The sequence below is a fragment of the Oryzias latipes genome, chromosome 3 (assembly GCF_053564925.1).
Source record: "Oryzias latipes strain Hd-rR chromosome 3, Olatipes_Hd-rR_3.1".
NCBI classification, from domain to species: domain Eukaryota; kingdom Metazoa; phylum Chordata; class Actinopteri; order Beloniformes; family Adrianichthyidae; genus Oryzias; species Oryzias latipes.
The window spans coordinates 30,828,060-30,850,328 of NC_136239.1; the positions used below are offsets into that span (position 1 = coordinate 30,828,060).

Consider the following 22,269-nt stretch of genomic DNA (forward strand, 5'->3'; position numbering starts at 1 on the left):
TTTTTTGTTATAACTTTAATGTAATAAACAAAAAAAGATTCATGTATGGAATGTAAAAAAATGATTTTGAATCATCAAATCCCTGCATCTATTTTCTCTCGGAGATTTCAAAACTGGCTTTCAGTTAGTTTTTAATGTAAAAAATTATTGATTTATTTTTTTAAATAAAAGCTCAATTTTGGGGGTTTATATAAATTTTTTGCCTTTTGTCTGTAGGATTTAGTTATTAGAAATTTTATTAAATGAAACCATAAATTTAACCAAATTGTGAATCAAAACAATTAAGTACTTTGGCGATGATACCTAGCTATGTTTATTGTATTACCTGCTGTTTTCCCAACACATTCCCTTAATATTAAAAAAAGAAAAGTAAAAAGTGAACCTTTTAGGTATATGTGAAACCTAATGGTTTTCCATTGTATTTGCTGCACTCCCCCATGGTTACAAAATGAGCTGATCTGCTGGATGCAGTTTGTTCTGTGTGGTCAGCTGTCTTACAAATGGTCATCGCTGCATTATTCACTTGGCATTAAACGGTTTTCTTGAGTAACTTGTTTTCCTAAAAGTTATAGAAATGGGGTTGCTATAAGTGACGTAGGATATTAGTGAAATTTGCTTTTTATTGGGTAAATTTTTCAGGGAAATATTTTTTCACGAGCTTATCATTTAGACAAAGGCTGCCGATACAGAATATTCTTCAGTGTTTAGGGGGGGGAAACCCACCTGTATAGACGATCTGCTACCGTTATGGTGTGGGGTAGGGATGTGTTTAAACCTGATTCAGGACTGCACATCTGAACTCATAAAACAGTTTCTCTGGAAGTTGGGTTTTTCTCGGAAACCAAGACACTCGAGAGCATGTAAACTCACCTAAAGTTGATAACTTTTGGGGGGTAGGATGGGACGGACACTCTTGCCAACGAGTCTGCGGTTATCTCCTGGCAGAATTTGTCTTGCTTTCTGCCTGATCTTTGTGAAATACCAGAAAATGGGTTGGCGGTTTAATAAATTCTCAATTGTTCTAGCACAGCTCCTTTGGGGCTTTTGAAGGTACAGTGTAACTTTGTTAGGGCATTTTATTTGAACTTCTTTTCCCCATCTATTGAAAATGTTTAGGTTTCTGTATCAGTGCAGCACCATGGATGATCAAGCAGACACTATTGTTGTTTCTGTGTTTGTTATAATACAGGGAGGAATAAGTGTCAAAAACAGGCAATGGGAAAGCTTATTAACAGATTAATGGTACTGCAGTTCGTTGGCCATTGTGGAAAGGATAATATTAAAGTGTGTCACAAGTCATGGCAGGTTAAAACAAACATTTGGTTTTTGATAAGGTTTAGCCAACAGTAAAATGATTTGATCCTCTTTGGAAATGCATTTAAAAGCTTTCAGTTTTTGCACAGCTACCTTTGATTATTTGATCACTTGTGAAAACAATCCAACATTTTATTCATAACTTTGTTAAACTTATTTTTAGGCATATTTAATTAGTACATTTGCAAAAACCGAAGTTATAGTAAGTCATGGAAAATGCTCACGTTCACAGTCCTTGCTGTCAGTCGTGCACAAGTGATATCTAAAGTGCTGATTCCATTGCTTGCAGTCATTCTAAAGGTTAGTGGAACTTGGAGGGCAAATGTTTTTACCCGGCGCTACAGCAGGAAGGGCCGTAGGTCTGTTATTTGATCGCTGTGGAAATGTTTTATATCTCCAACTGGGTGTTTCTGTGTAAACAGATTCCCACAGATACACTTGGCTCCAGCAAAACACCACTTTCTGCATCTTGCATTGCAATGGGCCGTAAAATGCTGTTGTCTTTAACAAATTGAGAATTAACAAATGAGAAAAGAAGGCAGAGAGGAAGAGGGAGTGAGCGGGGAAGTGAGTGAGTGAGAGTGTAATGTGTTCCTTGGCAGGGCCTCTAAAGTCTTTTGTTGCACGACATTCTCAGGTATCACAGTTACAGCTTTGCAGCGAACAGTCGTGCTTTATCACACTCACCGTTTTCTTTTTGCACCGGTTCATGAAGCCGTTGTGTTTTGTGTGTTTGTTTTATCATGGTGGCTATGAAAGACCTCATGCAGCTCTGCGTCATATTTGTCACTTGTTCAGCAGGTACCTGGGGTGTATTCAGACTGGAAAAATCTTTTCTTCCAGATCGAGTCCTGAACCCCGCCTTTGGTCTGTATTCAAACTGGTATCAAGCGGCCTGTTCTGTTACAGACCAAAGCTCGTAAACAAAACCATTTTTTAATAGTTAGGCCTTATGATATAACTATTTTATTGCTCTAAGGTTAATGTGTCAAATTTTTTCTTACACCAAACGCATAACTGGATCGATTTAAATCGACATTGACATTCACTCTTTGTCTTCACTAAGGCTGTGGTGCAGTGGTAGGGCGGTCAACCTCTGATCGCAGTAATGCAGGCTCGATTCCTGCCATACGTCGTATTATCCTTGGGCAAGACACTGAATCCCACCTTGCCTCTGGTAGAATGTTGGCGCCACTGTTCGTGCATGAATTTCTCAGAAATTTAAGCTAAATTTTCTTCAAATATGTCATCCATCATGAGAAAAATGTTACAAAAACATGTTAAAAACACTTTTATTTTACCTAATAAGATTCGTAGATGTAAAAAAAAATATACATAAATGTATATATAGTAAATTACAGTCATATTGTCATTGTAATTGAATCCAGCTGCTACATTCAAAGCAACAATTTGGAAAGGCTTTGACTTTAGAAATGTAACTGCAGCTTTCAACTTTGAAAACACAGGCCTTGACAAAGCTCTGCATAGTGTTGGTTAGTTCCCTCTGGGGCAAATGAAAACTACAGGTTTAACTGCAGCTCTGCAATGATTGCAGACCATATCACTGCAGCTCTTCCGGCTTTTAATTAGTTCATAAACGTTCATAAAATGTTGCCATAATTGCATAAGGGTGCACTTATTTTCTTATAAAACAAAAAAGACTTTTGAATTGAATTTAGTTGTTTCTTTACAAGCAACAACTGTTCTTGTCATTAGATGTTCGGCCCAAAAACACAAAGTGCTTTACCACGTGGTTTAACACAATATTGGTTACATTTCCTGACCAGGCAGGACATTCACTAAGAGTGCAGTTACCCAATTTCTTCAAATTGGTTTATGTTTGAGGAAGTTTGTAGGTCTTTTAATTAACTGTGTTTTCACCAGATTTAAAAATATATTTAAAGTAAAACATGTTTTTGAAAATGTAGAAAAACATTTTAATTGTTGGCATCACCCCCCCCCCCTTTGGCATTGTTTATTCCTAATTTGAAGCTGCTGTTGGTCATTGGTCATACAAATTCAAATATTTTCAAACACCCTAACTTTCAAACTGAAAATTGTAATTTTTTTGTTTTTTAAAGTTGAAATGAAGGACAGGAAGAAAGCTTTGCACTGTTGGGTGTTTTTCTGTGTTCTTGCATGAATCACAGTTGGTGGTGTGTCATCAGTAGACAACTAGGTATATATCATGAGGCCTCTGCCCATCCGCTTAATCTTCTCCCACACCCCCTCCCCGCTCAAGTCTTCCCAGCCTTAGTATAATATCTAGTTAGTCTCAGACACATTCATCTGCCCCTTTGGTGGCTTTTTTACAGATTAACACTGGAAGGGGTTTGGAGGCAGCAACCTCTCACTGTTGGCTCAGCTTTTAACTCAGCGGGGTTCTGTATGGTAACGGTTGCTCTGTAGGCTTCACGCGGAGGAAACCCTCAGACCAGGCATCTAGTGAGGTGTTGCTGGTGATCCTGGACGCAGGAGAAGCTGTGGTGATAGTGGTTTGTCCAGGAGATGCATGAAGGATCCTTGCTATGTTCCTGTACAAAGCCCTTAAACACAGAGATGACGAGGACATTCAGGTACATATTGGCTTCGTCTCTCTGGTCAGGTGAAGAATGGACTCGTTTGCTGTTTCTGATTTAGCGGAATTTAAATTTCCTCAAGTGGCTGGAACGGAAAATTCCAAAGTTCGAGTGGGAATGATCTACGTGGAGGAATGAAAGATTGTCCTTATTATGATGATTAACTTTAGTTTTTGTTTGTTTTTAGCAAGAAATGTGCAAAGAGAATATGGACGACAAAAGTAAACCTTATTTTAATGTGTTTTGGTGTGTCAGGGATGGTTAAAAACCTTTGTATTGGTGTTTTCAGACTTTCCCCTCTGTGCTGGGATAGATTTATAGTATTAATCGCCCCTGGGCTTCTCTAAGCTCTGCTGAAAGAGCTGAAAGAATGAAGCATTAATTAAATTCCTGTAACACTGAGTTGTACAAAGAATACTAGAAAATATAGAATGGGTTTGTGTTTTTGAAGCATTTGAGCATTTATTTGTAAACAGCAACTTTTGATTTTATTCCTTTTTTTTATAACTTTATTTTTATTAGTTTTTGTTACATGAACACAAATCTCAAACAACATCACAAAAAACAAGAGAGAAAAGAAAAAGGTCAAGTCTAGGTGTTTCACATGTCTATCTGTTGTACAGTGTCCATTTTTTCCACTTTCGGTGTAATTGTGCCTCTTGCAGTTTCAGTCTGTATGTTATTAATTCCATTGAATATATGTTGTTGATTGTTGAGGTCCATTGCTCCTTTGAAGGGATCTCCGTAGTGCCCCAGTTTCTGGTTATTGTTTTTTTGGCGGCTAGTGACATGACTTTAAATAAATATTTGTCACTTTGGTGGATCAAGTTTCCTGAAAACATGTACAGATAAAACAGTTCTGGCAACAAAGGAATTTTGTATCCCAGCACTTTGCATGTGAGATCACCCACCATCTTCCAAAAACCTGTTACATTCTGACATTTCCAAAATACATGAGAGTGGTCAACATTTATTTCTCCACATCCGCGCCAACAGCTCTGATTTGCTTTCAAATGTTTGTTCTTCAGTTTAGGTGTTATGAAAAATCTAATAAGGTTCTTCCAGGCAAACTCTCTCCACGTTCGAGATCCAGTGGTGGTATGGTGGTGTCTCCACATGTCTAACCAGTCCTGTTCAGTTATCCTTATGTTTAATTCTCTTTCCCAGTTATCTTTTACTTTCAAAGTTGTGTTTTCGTCATATTCCATCAATGATTTATATAGCACACTAATCAATTTGGTATTGTTGTCTTTATATGTCTTTGTTATTGTGTGAACTATCCCGCCTTCATCCCCAGAGGAGTCGCTCTGTATTGCTTTCTTATGGTAGTTTCTCATTTGTAAGTATCTGAAAAAATCCTGTTTTTCAAGGTGAAATTGTTTAGTCAAGTTCTCAAAACTCTCCAGCTGTCCGTCCTTTTCTAGCAAGCACCATGCTGTTATTCCTTTTGTAGTCCAATATTTAAAGGTCTGATCATATTCTGCTGGTTTAAATTGCCTGTCATATGCTACCCATTTTAATTTTTTTGCACTATTTAAGATTTTGTATTTTTGGAGTAGTTTGAACCATATAGTTAGTGTATGATTTGTTATGGGATCTAAATGCCTTTTCTTTGTTTCATATAACTCTTTATCACCAATAATGTCTTGTAAAGTTTCACATTCAATATTTTTCCATTTTCCAGTATAATGGGGGTTACACCAACAGCCTAAGTACCGTAATTGTGAGGCGATGTAGTACTCTTTTAGCTTTGGTAAAGCCATACCTCCTTTGTTCTTTGGAAGCTGGAGGGTGCCATATTTTATTCTGGATCTTTTATTGTCCCATATGAATCTGGATATTGTTTTGTCCCACATTGCAAATTGAGTGTTGGAGACCTGTGCTGGTAGAGCTTGAAATAAAAATAAAAACCGCAGCAAAATGTTCATTTTCACTATTTCGATTCTAGAGCTGAAATCTAGTGGCAATGTTGACCATCTTTCTATGTCTTTTTTTATCTTGTCTTGTACTTCTGAATAATTTTTAATGTTTATATGTTGAAAGTCTTGTGTTATTTCTACTCCTAGGTATTTAATACTTTTCATATTCCAATTGAATTTAAAGTTGTTTCTAATGTATTCAGAGGGAACATAGTTGAATGTTAGAGTCTGAGTTTTTGAAATATTAATTTTATATCCCGATAAATTTTCAAATGTTCCCAACAGTTTCATAAACTGTGGAATTGGATTTTATGCCTTTTAAGTGAACAGTACGTTGAAATTCCAGATTAGTGGAATTCTGATGCATTCTGCCTTTTTTATTGTAAAAAGATTTATCTGAACTTTTTATTCTTTTAATGTGTAAATATCCAGATTTGTTCATATCATTTACAGAGTGGCATTGCTTAAGGTATTTTACAAACATACCTAACATGTGCAGATGAGGAAGGTTTTTGCATTTGTGGTGCTCACAGCTTTTTCTCTTTGTTCCCAGTCCCAGAAACCCTGGATAGAAGTCACTTTCACCAAGAGGGAATGTGTCTACATACTTCCAGTGTCAAAGGACCCCCACAGGTATGTGCCCAGACACAGTCTAATATGGTCAATGTTGTAGCCGTGGAAACAACAAAACAAACAAAACATGGTGCATGTTTAATTAAGCCCAAACCTTGACCACTGCTCTCTGAGTGGTAATTTATTTTTTTAATTAAATTAAGAGAATATTCTATTAACTTGGTTCAAATGCTTTAATTCTTGTTTTTTTTTTGTTTGCCAGAAATTCCGAAGATGCTAGTTTCAAACTTTTTAAAAACATAATGATGTTGTACTTGGAGGCCACCGGATTTCCTGTATCTTCAATGGTTACAGTGCACTTCTGTTAAATGTATCAGAAGTTTCCATAAACTCACTGGAATCTTACAAATCAACGCTAAAGTAGCATGTCGGCTCATTCCTGGCTGGTTTATGATGAGAACTCCTCGATAGTGTACACTACTTTTAAGAGAAGCACTCGTAAAGTAGCTAAGGTACAAGAACAGCTATAAAAGCAAGAAGATTATCATCTGATTACAGAAAGGTTGATAGTTTTTTTTTTTTTTTATCGTGTCTCTCAGTTTCAGGTAATTACTGTTTAACCACCCTCTCTGAGTGAAAACTTTTATTTATTTTTCCGAGAAGCTGGACGTCTTTCTCTCTCTCCTTGTTAGCCCGCCGTCATGCCTGATGACGCTTTGCTTGGTTTTCTTTAGCATCAATCATTTCCCACCGACTTTCATTCAGGAAGTTCAGTCGTTCAGTCATTGCTGCTTTTGTGTTTATATGATTTTAAGATGGTAATGAACATCCGCTTGTGTTACATCTGGTCAAAGGTTTGCATGTGATGAATAATGAATTGAGTTTCTAAATGGCTTTTACCTCCCTTGGTTAAAAGTAAGGCTAACAGACTGTTGTCCAAGTAAATAGTAGGCTTTGCCTTGTATGCAGTTCAGCGTTACAGCATTGAGCATTCATCTTTATTTTGTTTGTGATTCTCCTCCAGATGCCTTCCAGGATGCCAGATTTGCCAACAACTTGTGCGGTGAGTGTAGCGTGTTTTATTATTTTAATATATACATATTTTTTTGTGTGCTTTTACTTCTTTAAGTTCCTCATACCAGGCTAAAGTGGAAAGAGCCTGGTAAATTCTTTGAAATAGCCATTCCACTAAGGAACAAAAGTTTCTCAGGAAACAATTAGCTTCCAGGTTTTGTGAGTGTCCTGTTCACATTCTTTCCAGAAGCTACTGTAGAAAGTAAGGAAAGAATGAGAGGGGGGAAAAATCAACTTGTAATCATTATTTAAAAACCATTACAGGATTGAGTTTTTTTTAAAGGGTCATTTATATCTGACTTCACACCAAGTGGACGAGGACATATTACTATGAGCTGTTGGTTTTGGTTTCCTCGTGTGGCCTTTTATAAAATGATTAAGTGTACAAACTTTTTTCTTTTCATACTCTTGTTTGTAATGTTTTTATCTGCAAGCGAGAGAAACAGTTCATAAAAAGAAATCTTTGAGCTTTTAACCCTCAAAAATTTTTCTTTCAGTTATGTCTTTACAAATAAAAGAATCAATTGAGTTTTCCGTGTTTTTAAAAAGCATTTTTTCTAATTCTTGGAGTATTTTGTGGAGGTTGGGTGCTTGTGGGGCTAAAGCAAGTTTTAAGGAAAAATAGATGCATCAAAAATCACCTGTGAAAAAAAATAATGGATTAAGTGAACCTGCAACAGTTTTTAGATGAAGTTTTCTGATTGAAGAGGCTGTGGCAACATTTATACCCGGGGATTATGAGGGGACAACAGCTGTAGGACCACTTGGTTTTCTTTTTTTAAAGTGTAGTCTCTGATTTTCTGTTGACAGTCCATCCCTCATTAATCATTGAAGTTACATTTGAAAAATAACCCAAGATAGGGGAAATCTGCTAAATGGACATCTTTATTTTTTACAATCATTATAAATGTTTAAGGCTGTAAAATCCCGCAGTAGACTTTTTATATACTTTTCTAGGGCAGAGATTAACACTTTTTAAACTTTCAAAGTTCACCCCTTTGTAGAAGAATAAGTCCAGTATTACAGAATGAAAACAAAGATCTGCTTGTGATTGAAGAGTTGAGTCAGTTTGGCAAACTGATCGCATTCTGCACAGGGAACACGGCACAAAAGAGATTGATTGACAAGGCCAACAGCCAATCAGAATACAGAACATAATATGCTGTAAAATAAGAAAAGACTAAATTACAATTTTAAAAAATCCACAAAACGGTGAGACAGCAAAGGGTGAACTATACACCAATATAGCGAGGGACCACTGTAAATGCAAAGTTTATACTTTCTAATGTTATCTTTATAGGGTTGTCTTTTGAATGTGTTTATTTGTTCCTGATTCTCATGTTTTTATTAAGCGGTTTTAAATGTGTTTACCAAATATTCAGCTTGTCTTCAACAATTGGTAAGATAACTACAGGTTTTGATATTTAAACAATTTGTTTTCTGATCCAAAGGTGCTGTTGTGGTCGGCTGGTGCGGCAGCACGCTGGCTTCACTGCCAGCTTGGCCACAAAGTACTCCGATGTGAAGTTGGGTGAAAATCCCAACCCGCCTATGCCTGAGCTGGAGGAGTGGTCAGTGGAAAAGCACACAGAAGTGAGCCCCACTGATGCTTATGGCGTCATCAACTTCCAGGGAGGGTCTCACTCCTACAGAGCCAAGGTAGGCATGGGTTATTTCATCCACAGCATCTTTTTTACCTCAATATCTTGTTCTGTAACTGAGAATATGCCTGAACAGATCTGACATTTCCTCATTTGCTCACGTAAGCCTTCTTTCTTTGTCTGGCGAATGTGGACAGTATGTGCGTTTGTCTTATGACTCGCGGCCTGAGAGCGTCCTGCGGCTCATGCTGAAGGAATGGCACATGGAGCTCCCCAAGATCCTCATCTCTGTCCACGGAGGAGTTCAGAACTTTGAGCTGCACCCTCGCATCAAACAGGTGGTGGGCAAGGGCCTCATCAAAGCCGCAGTCACCACCGGGGCCTGGATTCTGACTGGAGGGGTCAACACAGGCATGTGGTCCGAGGAGAAGAATGTTATCTTTGACGTGCTGTTGAAACCAAAGTTCACTTCTGCTTTGTGCTGCTGTTTCTCAGCACTTTAGTGAAAATGTGTTGGTTTCTACAAGTTTGTTTACTAGAATCTGCCACAATTTGGTGTTAAATGAAATGTTACTGACTAATGCAGAGTTACACAAACACAGCACAAAGCTGACACGCTGATGTAGCAGAAGTTGTAATGCTGGCCTCAAAGCGTGTCATTTGACCGTGAGTCGTGGCTGAGGTGTGTTTGCAGCCACAGCATGCCGTTAAGATGCTGTGGTCTGATGATGGTATTTAAGTCATTACTCACAGGGTCAATTACTAAGACCAGTGATTACTTTAATGCCTCATTGGCACCACGGCAAACTGGGAATGTCTCCCGGCTCACAAGTTATTGCTGAATCCATGAGATCCATCGGCGAGGCATTGTGGTTCTTCAAAAAGAAAAGGGACTGGGGCTAATGCACTTGTTCTGTTCATAATTGCTCAGCTCGTCTGGTAGTGGTTTTATCCTAAACTTTACCTTTCCTGACTTTTGCAGAAAAATTTTGAATTCAGAGAACAGATTCTGAAAAATTAAAGTTTGTAAACTAAAAAAGCACAAAGAATTCATGATTGTATTTAATGCATTCCCCCAAAGGTGTGGCGAAGCATGTGGGAGATGCGCTCAAAGAACACTGTTCAAGATCAGCAAAGAAAATTTGCACAATTGGGATTGCACCATGGGGAGTCATTGAAAACAGGAACGATCTCATTGGTAAAGATGTAAGCAACAACTCCCCTAACCAAAGCACGATTCATCTGACATCCTTTGGTTCGATTTTCAGGGAATTTAACATGTTCCTACTTTTGTAGATAATAGCTCCATATCAGACGCTGCTGAACCCGCTGAGCAAACTAAACGTTCTCAACAATCTACATTCCCATTTCCTGCTGGTGGACGATGGGACGGTGGGCAAGTATGGAGCCGAGGTGAAACTGCGCCGGGATCTGGAGAAGCACATCAACCTGCAAAGAATACACGCGCGTAAGAGAAACTCACATTGCAGTTGTTATACATGTGCAACTAACACAAATGTGTGGTGTTCCCTCGCTATATCGGGGTTTACCTTTCGGAAGCTTACTGTTTCGCAGATTTTGTTTTAGCGCGATTTTTGCATGCAAAAATCTCATGGTTGTTTTTTTTCTCTGCATCCTGATTGGCTGTTACGAATCTCATCTGCGACGTGTCTCCTGTACAGAATGTGTTTAGCTTTTCACGTTTACATAAATCTTAAACTGCAAACTCATCTTTGTTTTTATTCTATGAGATTGACGTTCATTTTTCACAGAGGTTTGAACTTTGAGAGTTTAAACAAAAGAGAACAAATGTGAAAATGTTAAAGGCTATCTGAGAAGTGTGTAACGTGTGTAGTGAGGAGTTTTGGAGCCTTAAAACGCCTGTAATCCTACTTTGTAAATTTCACTTATTGCAAGTTATTTATGGAAAGTCTTTACAGTGATAAACAAGGGACTACCGTACTTCACCAGAGAGTCTAACAAAGAAATGTATCTTTATTTTTCCCCCAATGAGTATTGCTCTATTCAGAGTTGCCTTAAAAAACCCCAGAGTTGGTCAATCTTTAGTGACCCACAAAAGCCAGACTGGTTCTTATAGAATCAACACAAACCTTTAAATCTATGTCATCTTATCTATATTCATTTAGTGTTGCACCTTCAAAGAGTCATCCAAGCTGTGTAAGGTATAAAAATAAAACTCTGGTCAAGTGGATGTGAGGGTTTTAAATGGGACGAGCAATTAATATTTTATCTGACAGTTTGCCATAAATAGCAAATCGGTGATAGCGGTCTGTCTGGTATCACTTCAACCTCTCACACACTTTCATTGAAGTTCATCTTCACCACAGGAATATAATTGCAGGGGTTGTGTAATTGAGGCCTGCTGTTGGATGTGAAGAACTGTTGTTAAAATAACTGTTTGGGGCTAAAAGTGCAGAAGAAAGCATTTCAGTTGCCGTTTCGTTGTTGTCGTAGGAATCGGTCAGGGTGTTCCCGTTGTGGCGCTGATCTTCGAGGGCGGTCCCAACGTCATCCTGACTGTTCTGGAGTACCTTCAGGAAACCCCTCCTGTGCCCGTGGTGGTGTGCGAGGGGACGGGTCGCGCTGCCGACATACTGGCCTACGTCCACAAGCAGACGGAAGAGGGAGGGTAGGTTTGACAAAACCAGAGACTGAGAATTAAAGCTAAAACCCACATAATCAGTGTTTTAGGGATAACTTCACAGGTAAAAGTCAGGAAAAAAAATTAACCAATCCAGCATGAAAGCAGAGCGGGAAAGTTAAGAAAGTTATGTAAAGTCAGGCTTTTATCCTACATGTTTAATACTTTTGTACTCAGGGAGCCGGTTTAGCTCGTGCTGGTTTGCAGCGCCTTCCGTCCGTGAAACCAGGGTTCGACTCCGGGCTGCTCCCTGTTCCCTTCTCTACCCCTGTGCCGGTTCCAAGCCCGGTTTGAGAAGGTTGCGTCAGGAAGGGCATCCGGCGTAAAACATTGCCAAATTTACCATGCGACTTGTTCGCTGTGGCGACCCCAGATGGGAGAAGCCGAAAGAGGAAGTCAAAAGTTTAATACTTTTGTACTCGTGAAGAATTTTCTAAGCTTTTTAATATAGTTATTCTTCCATCTTTTTAAATCTTTTTCATAAAGGTGCAAATCTTAAAAAAACATCTGTTTACAAAGGAAGTCATACTTTTCTACACAATAATCCCAGCTTTTGTCAAATCTAAAACCCAAAAGAGGGTCTCTAATTTATTCTTCATTCTGTTCAATTCTTATGAATTGTTTGTTCAGGTTTACAGGCTAAAAACTGGATTACCCCCCACCCCCACCCCCCCTGCTTCTTGTGTTCAAACCCACCTTTACTCAATTTACATTGACAAAAACTGTGAACAGCATCTCTGTATAAAAAGAGAGAATACCTTTTTTGATTATTTTAGGGTGTGGCTCAGGGTAGAACTGTTGGAAGATAAGCTGATCCAGTCTGTCAGAGGGCTGCAAAACTGGGGGTGGGCTGTTCAGAAGTTCAGTATGTTCTGAGAGCAAAGCTGAACACAGGGTTGTTGAGGCCAAATGCAGAAAGTGGCTTGTCCAATCAAGTCTTTGCTTCATGCAGACAAGTAAAGACAGGTTCACAAAGTGATGTTCGTCCCTTTGAATCAATGCAGGTTTCTCTCCTTTTTTTCCCCTATGAACTATGTACATTAGTACTGTTGGTGATATGTTTATTTAGGTGTTTTCTAGTTAAAAAAAAAGTATTTTATTTTATTTAGTCCATTAGTTATTTATTCCTAATGGACTTTGAAAGATTTTATAGTTGCCTTGCCTTGCCTTAATTGCCTTATGGGACTATATATTCTCCCTGTTTTTAGGTTGTTGCTAGTTTAATTGTTTTCATATATTACATTTAGATATTGCAGATTAAAAACATATTTGAAGGTAAAACGTAAACCATTATGGTGACTGAATCAACTGAAAAGATAGTTCTGTATGGTTTATGCCAGAGTTACTTCATCAGTAATCTTGTGGGGTTTTTATAGCTACCTGCCTTCAGTTTATGAAAGATTCATTTGTGGTTCTTTTTAAATAGGCCTTGCTGATAAAGTATCATAACTAAGCTATTATTAGCTTCAAAGTTCCAATAAACTGGCATGCCTTGTGCTAATGAATTATCAGTTTTTGATGTACTGCGAGCGGTCAATGATAAAGTAGAGACCTAAGGTCACATTTAAATGGCGTATACTTATATAGCGCCTTTCTTCCTACAAGGACAAAGCGCTTTACAGTCACAGACCCATTCACCCAGTCACACACATTCACTCACACATTCACACACTGGTGGCGGCTTTAGATACGTTAGTTGATCTTTGTGGTTTTGTTTTCTTATATAAAGGATGGAAAGACAGTTTTTTTTGTTACCTTGTTTACTATTGTTGGTCAGAGTTTAGTAGCTTGACTAAAAATGGACGACTGATTTATTGTGGTCCTGTAAAGTTGTGAGTCCACCCTGATGATGTGTAACCATGTTCTCTGGTATTATTGCTTCCAGTGGTCTCCCTGATGGAGTTGAAACGGATATCATAGCAACCATCAAGAAGACCTTTAACTTCAGCCACAGCGATGCCATCCATCTCTTCCAAATGCTGATGGAGTGCATGAAGAGCAAAGAACTGGTAAGTCCCCTTTTTTGCTTTGGTTCGGTTTAACCGTAATTTGGCAACAGAATCATTTTGCAAATCTTTTATAATTAAAGAAAAGATTTATAAAAGCCAGAAGTCATGCAGAGAACATGGTGTTTTAGAATGAGGTTCAGGAGCACCAAGACTATAAAGCAGACTAAAAGGACATCATCACTGAGGAACAACACAGGAAAAACCAAATCAACTTCATGAGAACTACAGAAATTATGGATAAATAACAACAGGTTTGGATTTGTAAGGAGGTAGTTTATGTGACATTAACAAACATCCTTCTGTTTTAAGTGTTACATCAACAGACCTGACCGGAATCGAATGTTTCCATCAAAGACAGAAGTGAACAGGTGTTTAGTGTGTAAAGATGTATTTAATGTTTTAGAATGTTCCAGTACAGTATAGTTAAGCATATGTGTGTTTACAGATCAATCTGAGAATGACTACAAACCCCATCATAGCTAAGCTATAAGACAAAATAACTCTATGATAGCTAAGCTGTCATAGCTCATAATATAAATATCAATTAAAAAAAAATTCTACCTCTTTGGTTATTATGTTAAGGTAAGACACACATTTACTTTTCTTTAGTAAAATTTAGCTTAATGTTTAAAACTGGAAATGATTACTAATTATGTCAAAAGATAAACATTGAGCTTAGTAAAAACTGTCACGTTTTTTGTGGAATTAAAAAAAACCCTCCTGTGACTGAAATGAGTAAAAATTGGTCAAATTGTATCTGTTGTATAATTATGGGTAATTTAAATTCAACACAGGTTACCTATTTCATGTCAATTTACAACAAAAGTGCTCTCAGGATGTTTGGATGACACAGTCACATTTAGGTCACATAGTTATAGTTTCATCCCAACAACCACTGCAATGCAGTTGACCACACTGAGGCTGCGTGAAACGACAATAAAGGGGAACGACTCGCCTCCATCAGGACAAAACTTTTGAACAGAACAATCCTGAACCGGTTTGAGTTAGAGAAAACATCAAATGTACACAATATGCTGAGACCGTTTCTACAAGACCAAAGCAAGTTAAAACCGGTTAATAGCAGCCCAATTGTGCACCCTAAGGCATGGTTTGTATTGGCTTTGTTTAAAAAAAAATGTAGCCTTAAAGATAGACTGTCTGCTTCCTGAACTGAAGTATGAAGCAGGTTTTGCTCAAGGTAAACCTGATGACTTAACTGTTTACCTTCAATGCAGAGTGGCTGCTTCATTTGAGTTTAAATTGCCTGGTCAATGCAGATCATCTACATTTAGAGTTTTTAAATATATAAATCTGATAAAACTGTGTTGAGAGGAAATTATACAGCATTAATTGTGTTTTCTTTAGCCTTGTTTACCCAGTAGGCCCAACTGTAGTGTGTTGGACTGAGCTTCACATGCATCTTCATGTTTGCACTTCTTTTCCCGGTGCCAAAAAACACAGAAGATGCATTAAATGATGCCTTTTTTTAAGGTGCTTTAACTATCATTTTAGGTAGAAGACACATGCACTTTGTTACAAAAAAGAAGTGGCACGAAAATACACAACTCCTCTGTATTTGTTGAACTGTTCACACACCACACCCGATATAACTGTTGGAAACGCCAGTCGATGCCATAACAAACCAACTGCAAACATCTGGGTAACATCTGTGGGAACTTGATGGTGTGCTCCGTCTTTTCTATTGAAACAGATCACTGTGTTTGACATCAGCTCAGAGGAACAACAGGACATCGATGTAGCTATCCTAAAGGCTTTACTCCAAGGTGTGTAAGACTCCCACTAACCTGCAGAATGAACTGAAAGTCAAAGCCCACATTTGATTTTTTGATTTGAAATGGTTTATTTCAAGCAATCAAATAGAAATAATACACAAAAGCAATATAATCATCAGTTATACATTCATACAGTAACTAATCAAACTTAGGATAATTAGACTTAATTAATAAATATTGCTTGAAAGGGAGTGGACGGAAGCGAACTTATATAATCCCACCCCGTTATACTATAACCATTTTATTACATGATTTATCAATATCCGGTTCCTAGGTTTTATCAGACAGAATTAACAATCATAAGGTATCAATATGGATTTGATGTAGTCTGAGTGTGTAGTTAATCTTTAGAAAGTCAAGATCTCAAAGACTTTTCTGTGTTTTTCCTTCTGATAAAGATATGCTTTAAGCACACAATTCCCCCACCCCACCCTGCTTGTGCCCGCCTCTACTCTAGAGGAGGTCATGATCCTAATATTCACATGAACTCCTATCCCAGCACTGTCAGTCATCTCATGGTTTTTATTTTTATTCCTTCTTAGCTTTCAGATCAGGCTTCCATTAGGTTATTGTGCCTTACTCTCTTTTTTTTAATTCTATTATAAATATTGGGTTTTAAATTAAAAAAAACATGAACATTCACCCTTGCTGCTTTAACACAAACATAAATGCTGCTCTGCTGATTGTAGATGGGTATCCTGCATGTTGACTCCACATTTTAATTTAGAAAAATAAATATAGTAGCAGCGAGTAATTCTATAGTTCTGTGTTTATAATAAAATTACAATAGCACTTCCTCATAGAGATCCTACTGTACAGAAGCTCTCAGGTTTTTTCCCGTTTAGATTATTTTATTTATTTAAGGGAGCCAGTTTAGCTCGTGCTGGTTTGCGGCGCCTTCCGTCCGTGAAACCAGGGTTCGAATCCGGGCTGCTCCCTGTTCCCTTCTCTGCTTCTGTGCCGGTCCCAAGCCCGGATAAATTGAGAGGGTTGCGTCAGGAAGGGCATCCGGCGTAAAACATTGCCAAGTTAACCATGCGACTCATCCTCGAAGGAGAGGTTGTTTTGCTGTGGCGACCCCTGATGGGAAAAGCCGAAAGAGAAAGAAGAGATTATTTTATTTATTTATAAATATTTTATGTTAGGAAGAAGTGTTATGCCATTTAAATACACTCTAGATTAAACTGCTGAAAGGGAGAATAACACTGCTTTTGTTGCTTTATTAGTATGTTGTTGTCTAATTTAATTAAGATTGGGATTAATCTTAACTGCAGAATCACCCATTTGTGTCTATATTTGCAACTTCTTCCTTCTTTCACTGCAGGTACAAACTCGTCCCCCTTCGATCAGTTGGTCCTGACTCTAGCCTGGGACCGTGTAGACATTGCCAAGAACCACGTGTTTGTGTATGGACAGCAGCTATTGGTACGTTGACATATTTGTAATTTTGAGCAATAAATCTCAGTTTGCAGTCACCCCTACTGAAGCCAGAGTCTCTGTTTGCTTCAGTTTGGGATCCAAACTGAGAACCGGGCACATAAACTGTTCATCTTTTCTGTAACATAAACCCCACTGCTGTTGTCTTCATAAGCAGACCCTTGGTGCTCATGTTTATTTTCAAAAGCAGAGTAGGGAAGGCTTTTGGGTGAATGAGAGGGTGGATGTTTATTTGAACGCTGTGTGCTTTGAGTTTAATCTGGGTACATTTTAGACCTTCTCCCTTGGTTTGTGTAAAGAAACAATTTGCTGTAAAAGCTGTTCTTCATAGCGTCTTGTGTTTCTTCTTTCGTGTTTTAGGTGAGTTCCTTGGAGCAAGCCATGCTGGATGCACTTGTGATGGACAGGGTGGACTTTGTCAAGCTGCTGATAGAAAACGGTGTGAGCATGCACCGTTTCCTCACAATCAATCGGCTGGAGGAGCTTTACAACACGGTAACGATAAACGACAAGCACCGGGGAAAGCATTCGTGTGTGCACTGTGCAGCTGAATGTCTCTGAATGCTCTTTTATCCCAGAAACAATCACCAAACAACCCAACTCTCCTTCATCTGGTTAGAGATGTTAAACAGGTAAATAAACCAAACTGTGGTCCTTTTTTAAATATATAAAAACAGATCAAATGAAATATTATGATTGGGGTCATTTGTTGTCTTTTACAGAGTAATCTGCCTCCCAACTACAAAATCACTTTGATTGATGTTGGCCTGGTAATTGAATATTTGATGGGCGGGACTTACAGGTGCAACTACACCAGAAAACGCTTCAGAATAATTTACAACAATCTCCATGGCAGCAATAGAGTAAGTGGAAAGCATACCCATTTTCTCTTATGTAAAAATGTTTGGTTTTATTTATTTATCAGGAGAGGTCAAGCAAAGGTTTGTTTCAATGAAAAAGAAAAAAAACTTAACCTCTAGTCAGAGTTCAAATATTTTTAAGTTGGTTTTTGCTAAATCTGAAGTTATTCATGATTTAAGTGGTATTAGTCCTAAAAATCTTATGGTTACTGTTTTGTGTTTTACGCAGAGGTCTGGGCGCCACGCAGCAGGTCCAGGTTCTCATTTCAGGAAAAGTCACGAGGCTTTCAGCATGCAAGCTGACAAGAAGGAGAAAACGCGGCACAACCACTTCATCAAGACTGCACAGCCGTACAAACCCAAGGTACAGTTTTGTTCCACAAGAGGATCCAAATGTAAAGAATAGATCTGCGAGCGGGGACTCTGCCATCTTGTCATTGTTCCTTTCCCTACACGGATGCTCTGTACAAGAAGGGTCTGAGGAGACTGAGGTCTTTTGGTGTGTGCAGACAGCTGCTCAGGGCTGTCTATGACACTGTGGTGGCCTCAGTGGTCCTTTATGGAGTTGTGTGCTGGGCGGGGGGCAGTACAGCCAGACACAGGAGGAGACTTAACAAACTGGTTAAGAAGGCCGGCTCTGTCATGAGCTTCACTCTGTCCTCCATCGAGGAGGTGGCAGACAGGAGGATTTTGGATAAGCTAACATCCATCATGGATAACCCCTCCCACCCCCTGCACCAAACTGTAGAGGTGCTGACCAGCTCCTTCAGCACAAGACTGTTAGACCCACAGCGCAAGAAGGTGCGCTACCACAGGTGATCCCTCCCCACAGCCATCAGACTGTACAACACAGTACTACAGTGTCACACTATGTACCCATTTTTATTATTTTTTAACTTTTATTTATCCCACAATGGGGAAATGGTTCCCCGCACTTTAACCCATCCTTAGGGGGAGCTGTGAGCTGCAGACTAGCCGCGCTCAGGGGGGCGACAGCTGGCTGGGGAGAGCGGGGATCGAGCCGCCAACCCTTCGGTTGTTGGACGACCTGCTCTACCGCCTGAGCTATATATACACATATATATTTGACACACCATGTATCCACAGTGTAGTTTTATTTGTGGTTGCTGTCGTTTTTGGTTCCTACAAAGGCTGTTTTGGTGTGTATTTTTATTTTGATTTCATTTATTTTGCTGTGTAAGTTACAGATGTTCTTCTGTTCCTTGTACTGAATGGCACCTTGCTGCTGCAGACATAAGAATTACCCCATCGTTGGATAAATAAAGTCTTATCTTATCTTACAGGTGGACTCTTCTGCTGAGCAAAACAAGAAGAGAAGCAAAGAGGAGATTGTGGACATTGATGACCCTGAGACCCGGCGTTTCCCCTACCCTTTCAACGAACTCCTCGTGTGGGCAGTGTTGATGAAGAGGCAGAAAATGTCTCTGTTCTTCTGGCAGCATGGCGAAGAGAACATGGCGAAGGCTTTGGTGGCCTGTAAACTCTGCCGCTCTATGGGCTACGAGGCTAAGAAGAGCGACGTGGTGGACGACACCTCTGATAAGCTAAAGGATTACTCGAAGTAGGTCGCCTATAAAAGGCATTTTTGAGCTTTTTGATTGAAAAAAAAAAAAAAAAAGTCATGAACTAACATTGCTGACGTGTACCAGTGATTTTGGAACGCTGGCGGTGGACCTTCTGGAGCAATCGTTCCGGCAGGATGAAACGATGGCCATGAAGCTTCTTACCTACGAGCTGAAGAACTGGAGTAACTCCACCTGTTTGAAGTTGGCTGTGTCCTCCCACCTGCGTCCTTTTGTTGCTCATACCTGCACTCAGATGCTGCTGTCTGACATGTGGATGGGCCGCCTGAACATGCGCAAGAACTCCTGGTACAAGGTTCATGCTCCATCTAGACTTTACTTATAATTTTTAACAAATCTCAATGTTTGTCCAAATCTATTCTTTAACAGAAAACCTGCTATTTTTCTACTACAAATGTCAAATTTTGTTTTTGCAGTCGATGTAAATTGTGTAATTTAAAGGCTGTCTTAACAAATATAGCAGCAGCTACCCACATGAGTGTGCATTCATGTGTCTCCAGGTGATTCTGAGTATCTTGGTGCCTCCTGCCATCCTGCTTTTGGAGTACAAATCCAAGGCTGAGATGGCTCACATCCCTCAAAGTCAGGATGACCACCAGATGACCATGGAGGACAGCGAGCACAACTTCCAGAACCTGCATGAAGACATCCAAATGGCAAGATTTGCTCATTCCCTGTGCCTTTATTGTATTTGTTGCGTTCTGGTTCTGCAGCAATGCATTGCATTCTTCAGAGTTTTCTGATATAGTCAAACGTTACATCAAGACCCAGAAGGCTTTGTGTTGATGGTGTGCAACTTTTGTGCAGGATGTTTTTAAAGAGGCCAGGTCCCATGACCACGTGGAGACAAAACACGACATGGAGATGCATGTTCGGTCCCGAAAGCTGCCCCTGACCAGGAAAATCTACGCCTTCTACCATGCTCCCATTGTCAAGTTCTGGTCCAACACGGTATGTCAGTTCCAGGAAAACCCGCCAATACCTCTGCACGTTTCTGTCGCCTCTCATCATTCACCAGCAATGCTTCACATTTTACATATCGGTTTTAATAGATAAAAAATAATCCAAAAAGACTTATTGAATTAAAAAAAGCTTTTAAAATCGCTAACGTGATGAAATACCTGTTTGTTTGTTTGTTTTGCATATCACAAACCCAAACCTTTTCATACAAATTGTAGAGGGACTGAAGGCAATATTGGTGTCTGTTGTTTGATGCTATACAGACATGGAAAGAGTAGATATTCGTGAGGACACAGACGATTGCAGCACAGCAAAAGTGTGTTTTCTTTCATACTTTTGTGCACATGCACATCCACAGTGTTTCTATCTTTCATTTGAGCTGTTCCTAAGCCGGAGGCTGGGTCACAGGGGCCTGAGAGTGGCACACATTGTATTAATTTGCAGACAAAGGCTTGTTTTTGAGGCCGTTTGAGACTCTGAGGTTCTGATAGCATCACCGAAACAGCTTGTCTGCATATATTGCCTCTGTTCAGGCTTATCTGTATCTGCTCTACCTGCTTCAGTACATCAGTATTATGCTGCACCATTGACTTTTGCATCAGCTTTGAGAGTGGCGGGCGGATTTTTCCAGCAGTTCACAGCTCGCATGTCAATGTTCAGCTACTGTGAAAACTGCAGAACCAATCAGAGTTGCACCAATACATTGGAAGTGTTGTGTTCTGGGTTTTTTCCCACAGTCTCCTGTGCCGTTAACCTGTTTCTCTGTCACCGGGAAGCATTATATGGGAAACTTTCTGTCTCACATGTACCCGCTTTAGTTAAATTTAAGTTGACATGCTTGCAAAGATGATCTAATCAACAACCAGTGTGTGCTTCTTTTATAGTGTCAATTATTTTTAACGTTTGTCTTATTTTCATTTTAATAGCTCTTCTACCTGGGCTTCTTGATGTTGTACACATATGTTGTGCTGGTGAAAATGATTCAAGCTCCGTCTACTCAAGAGTGGGTGGTAATCGTCTACATCTTCACTTCTGCTATTGAAAAAATTCGAGAGGTACGGACGGACTTGACGAGACTCGTTCATTCCAGCGCCTAATTTTCAAATCCTAACAAATGTGTTGGCTTCTGTGTTTCTCCACTTCATCCTCTCTAGATGTTCATGTCAGAAGCAGGGAAAATAAGCCAGAAGATAAAGGTGTGGTTCAGCGACTATTTCAATGTGTCTGACTTTCTGGCCATTGTGACTTTCTTCATCGGCTGCGGCTTGAGGCTAGCCGGAGGCGACGCCTTCCTCCCTGGAAGGATAGTTTACTGTCTTAACATCATCTTTTGGTATGTGCGCCTCCTGGATATACTGGCTGTCAACCAGCAAGCTGGGCCGTACGTCATGATGATCGCTAAGATGGTCAGTACTGTTTTATGAAGGTATCCATTTGAATTTTTTCTGTAATCTTTATGTATGCAAGTTATTGGACTTATTTCTGTCTGCAATTGTTATCAATGATGTTATTTTGGCCGAACAAGAACATGCTTAGTTTGACCGGGACGACTGTGATATTCAAGTTTTAAACAATTAAGTCTGACAATTTTAAACCGAGCCAGCATTATGTTACATTACATTAAAAACAACTTTCTTCTTCATGTTTTGCTTTGCAGAAGAAAGATGCTCTAATTCCTCGTTCACCTAACTCATTTCCTTTAATCATTTATGCCTGCACATTTTTGACCACAAAAATTCACACTTAAAGAGCAGTAATCATCTGCATGCACCAGGTATTGTACCACAAATCAACTTTAAAAGGCCCCTCTTTTTTTTTTTCACCACTTAAGTCATTTGAATACTTCTAAAGGAATATTCATCAAAGTTTGCATTCCATTTTATC

General features: G+C 39.2%; 1 protein-coding gene across 4 annotated transcripts in view; it reads left to right on the forward strand.

Moving 5' to 3' along the window:
* The window catches only part of trpm7 (transient receptor potential cation channel, subfamily M, member 7), a 38,041-nt gene that overhangs the window by 3,254 nt on the left and 12,518 nt on the right, over window positions 1–22,269 (forward strand). For 2 of the 4 annotated variants that reach the window (XM_020700001.3, XM_020700003.3), the window contains exons 2-21: window positions 6,366–6,445; window positions 7,410–7,448; window positions 8,911–9,118; window positions 9,258–9,471; window positions 10,142–10,266; window positions 10,357–10,528; window positions 11,536–11,710; window positions 13,608–13,731; window positions 15,443–15,515; window positions 16,849–16,949; window positions 17,322–17,456; window positions 17,540–17,593; window positions 17,684–17,824; window positions 18,051–18,185; window positions 19,126–19,403; window positions 19,492–19,720; window positions 19,926–20,081; window positions 20,233–20,376; window positions 21,312–21,440; window positions 21,540–21,791. In XM_020700001.3, coding sequence (XP_020555660.1) covers window positions 6,366–6,445; window positions 7,410–7,448; window positions 8,911–9,118; window positions 9,258–9,471; window positions 10,142–10,266; window positions 10,357–10,528; window positions 11,536–11,710; window positions 13,608–13,731; window positions 15,443–15,515; window positions 16,849–16,949; window positions 17,322–17,456; window positions 17,540–17,593; window positions 17,684–17,824; window positions 18,051–18,185; window positions 19,126–19,403; window positions 19,492–19,720; window positions 19,926–20,081; window positions 20,233–20,376; window positions 21,312–21,440; window positions 21,540–21,791 — 2,964 coding nt within the window. Of the gene's footprint in view, window positions 1–6,365; window positions 6,446–7,409; window positions 7,449–8,910; window positions 9,119–9,257; window positions 9,472–10,141; window positions 10,267–10,356; window positions 10,529–11,535; window positions 11,711–13,607; window positions 13,732–15,442; window positions 15,516–16,848; window positions 16,950–17,321; window positions 17,457–17,539; window positions 17,594–17,683; window positions 17,825–18,050; window positions 18,186–19,125; window positions 19,404–19,491; window positions 19,721–19,925; window positions 20,082–20,232; window positions 20,377–21,311; window positions 21,441–21,539; window positions 21,792–22,269 lie in introns of those variants that run through there. The other 2 variants (XR_013655172.1, XR_013655173.1) reach the window with 2 other exon arrangements.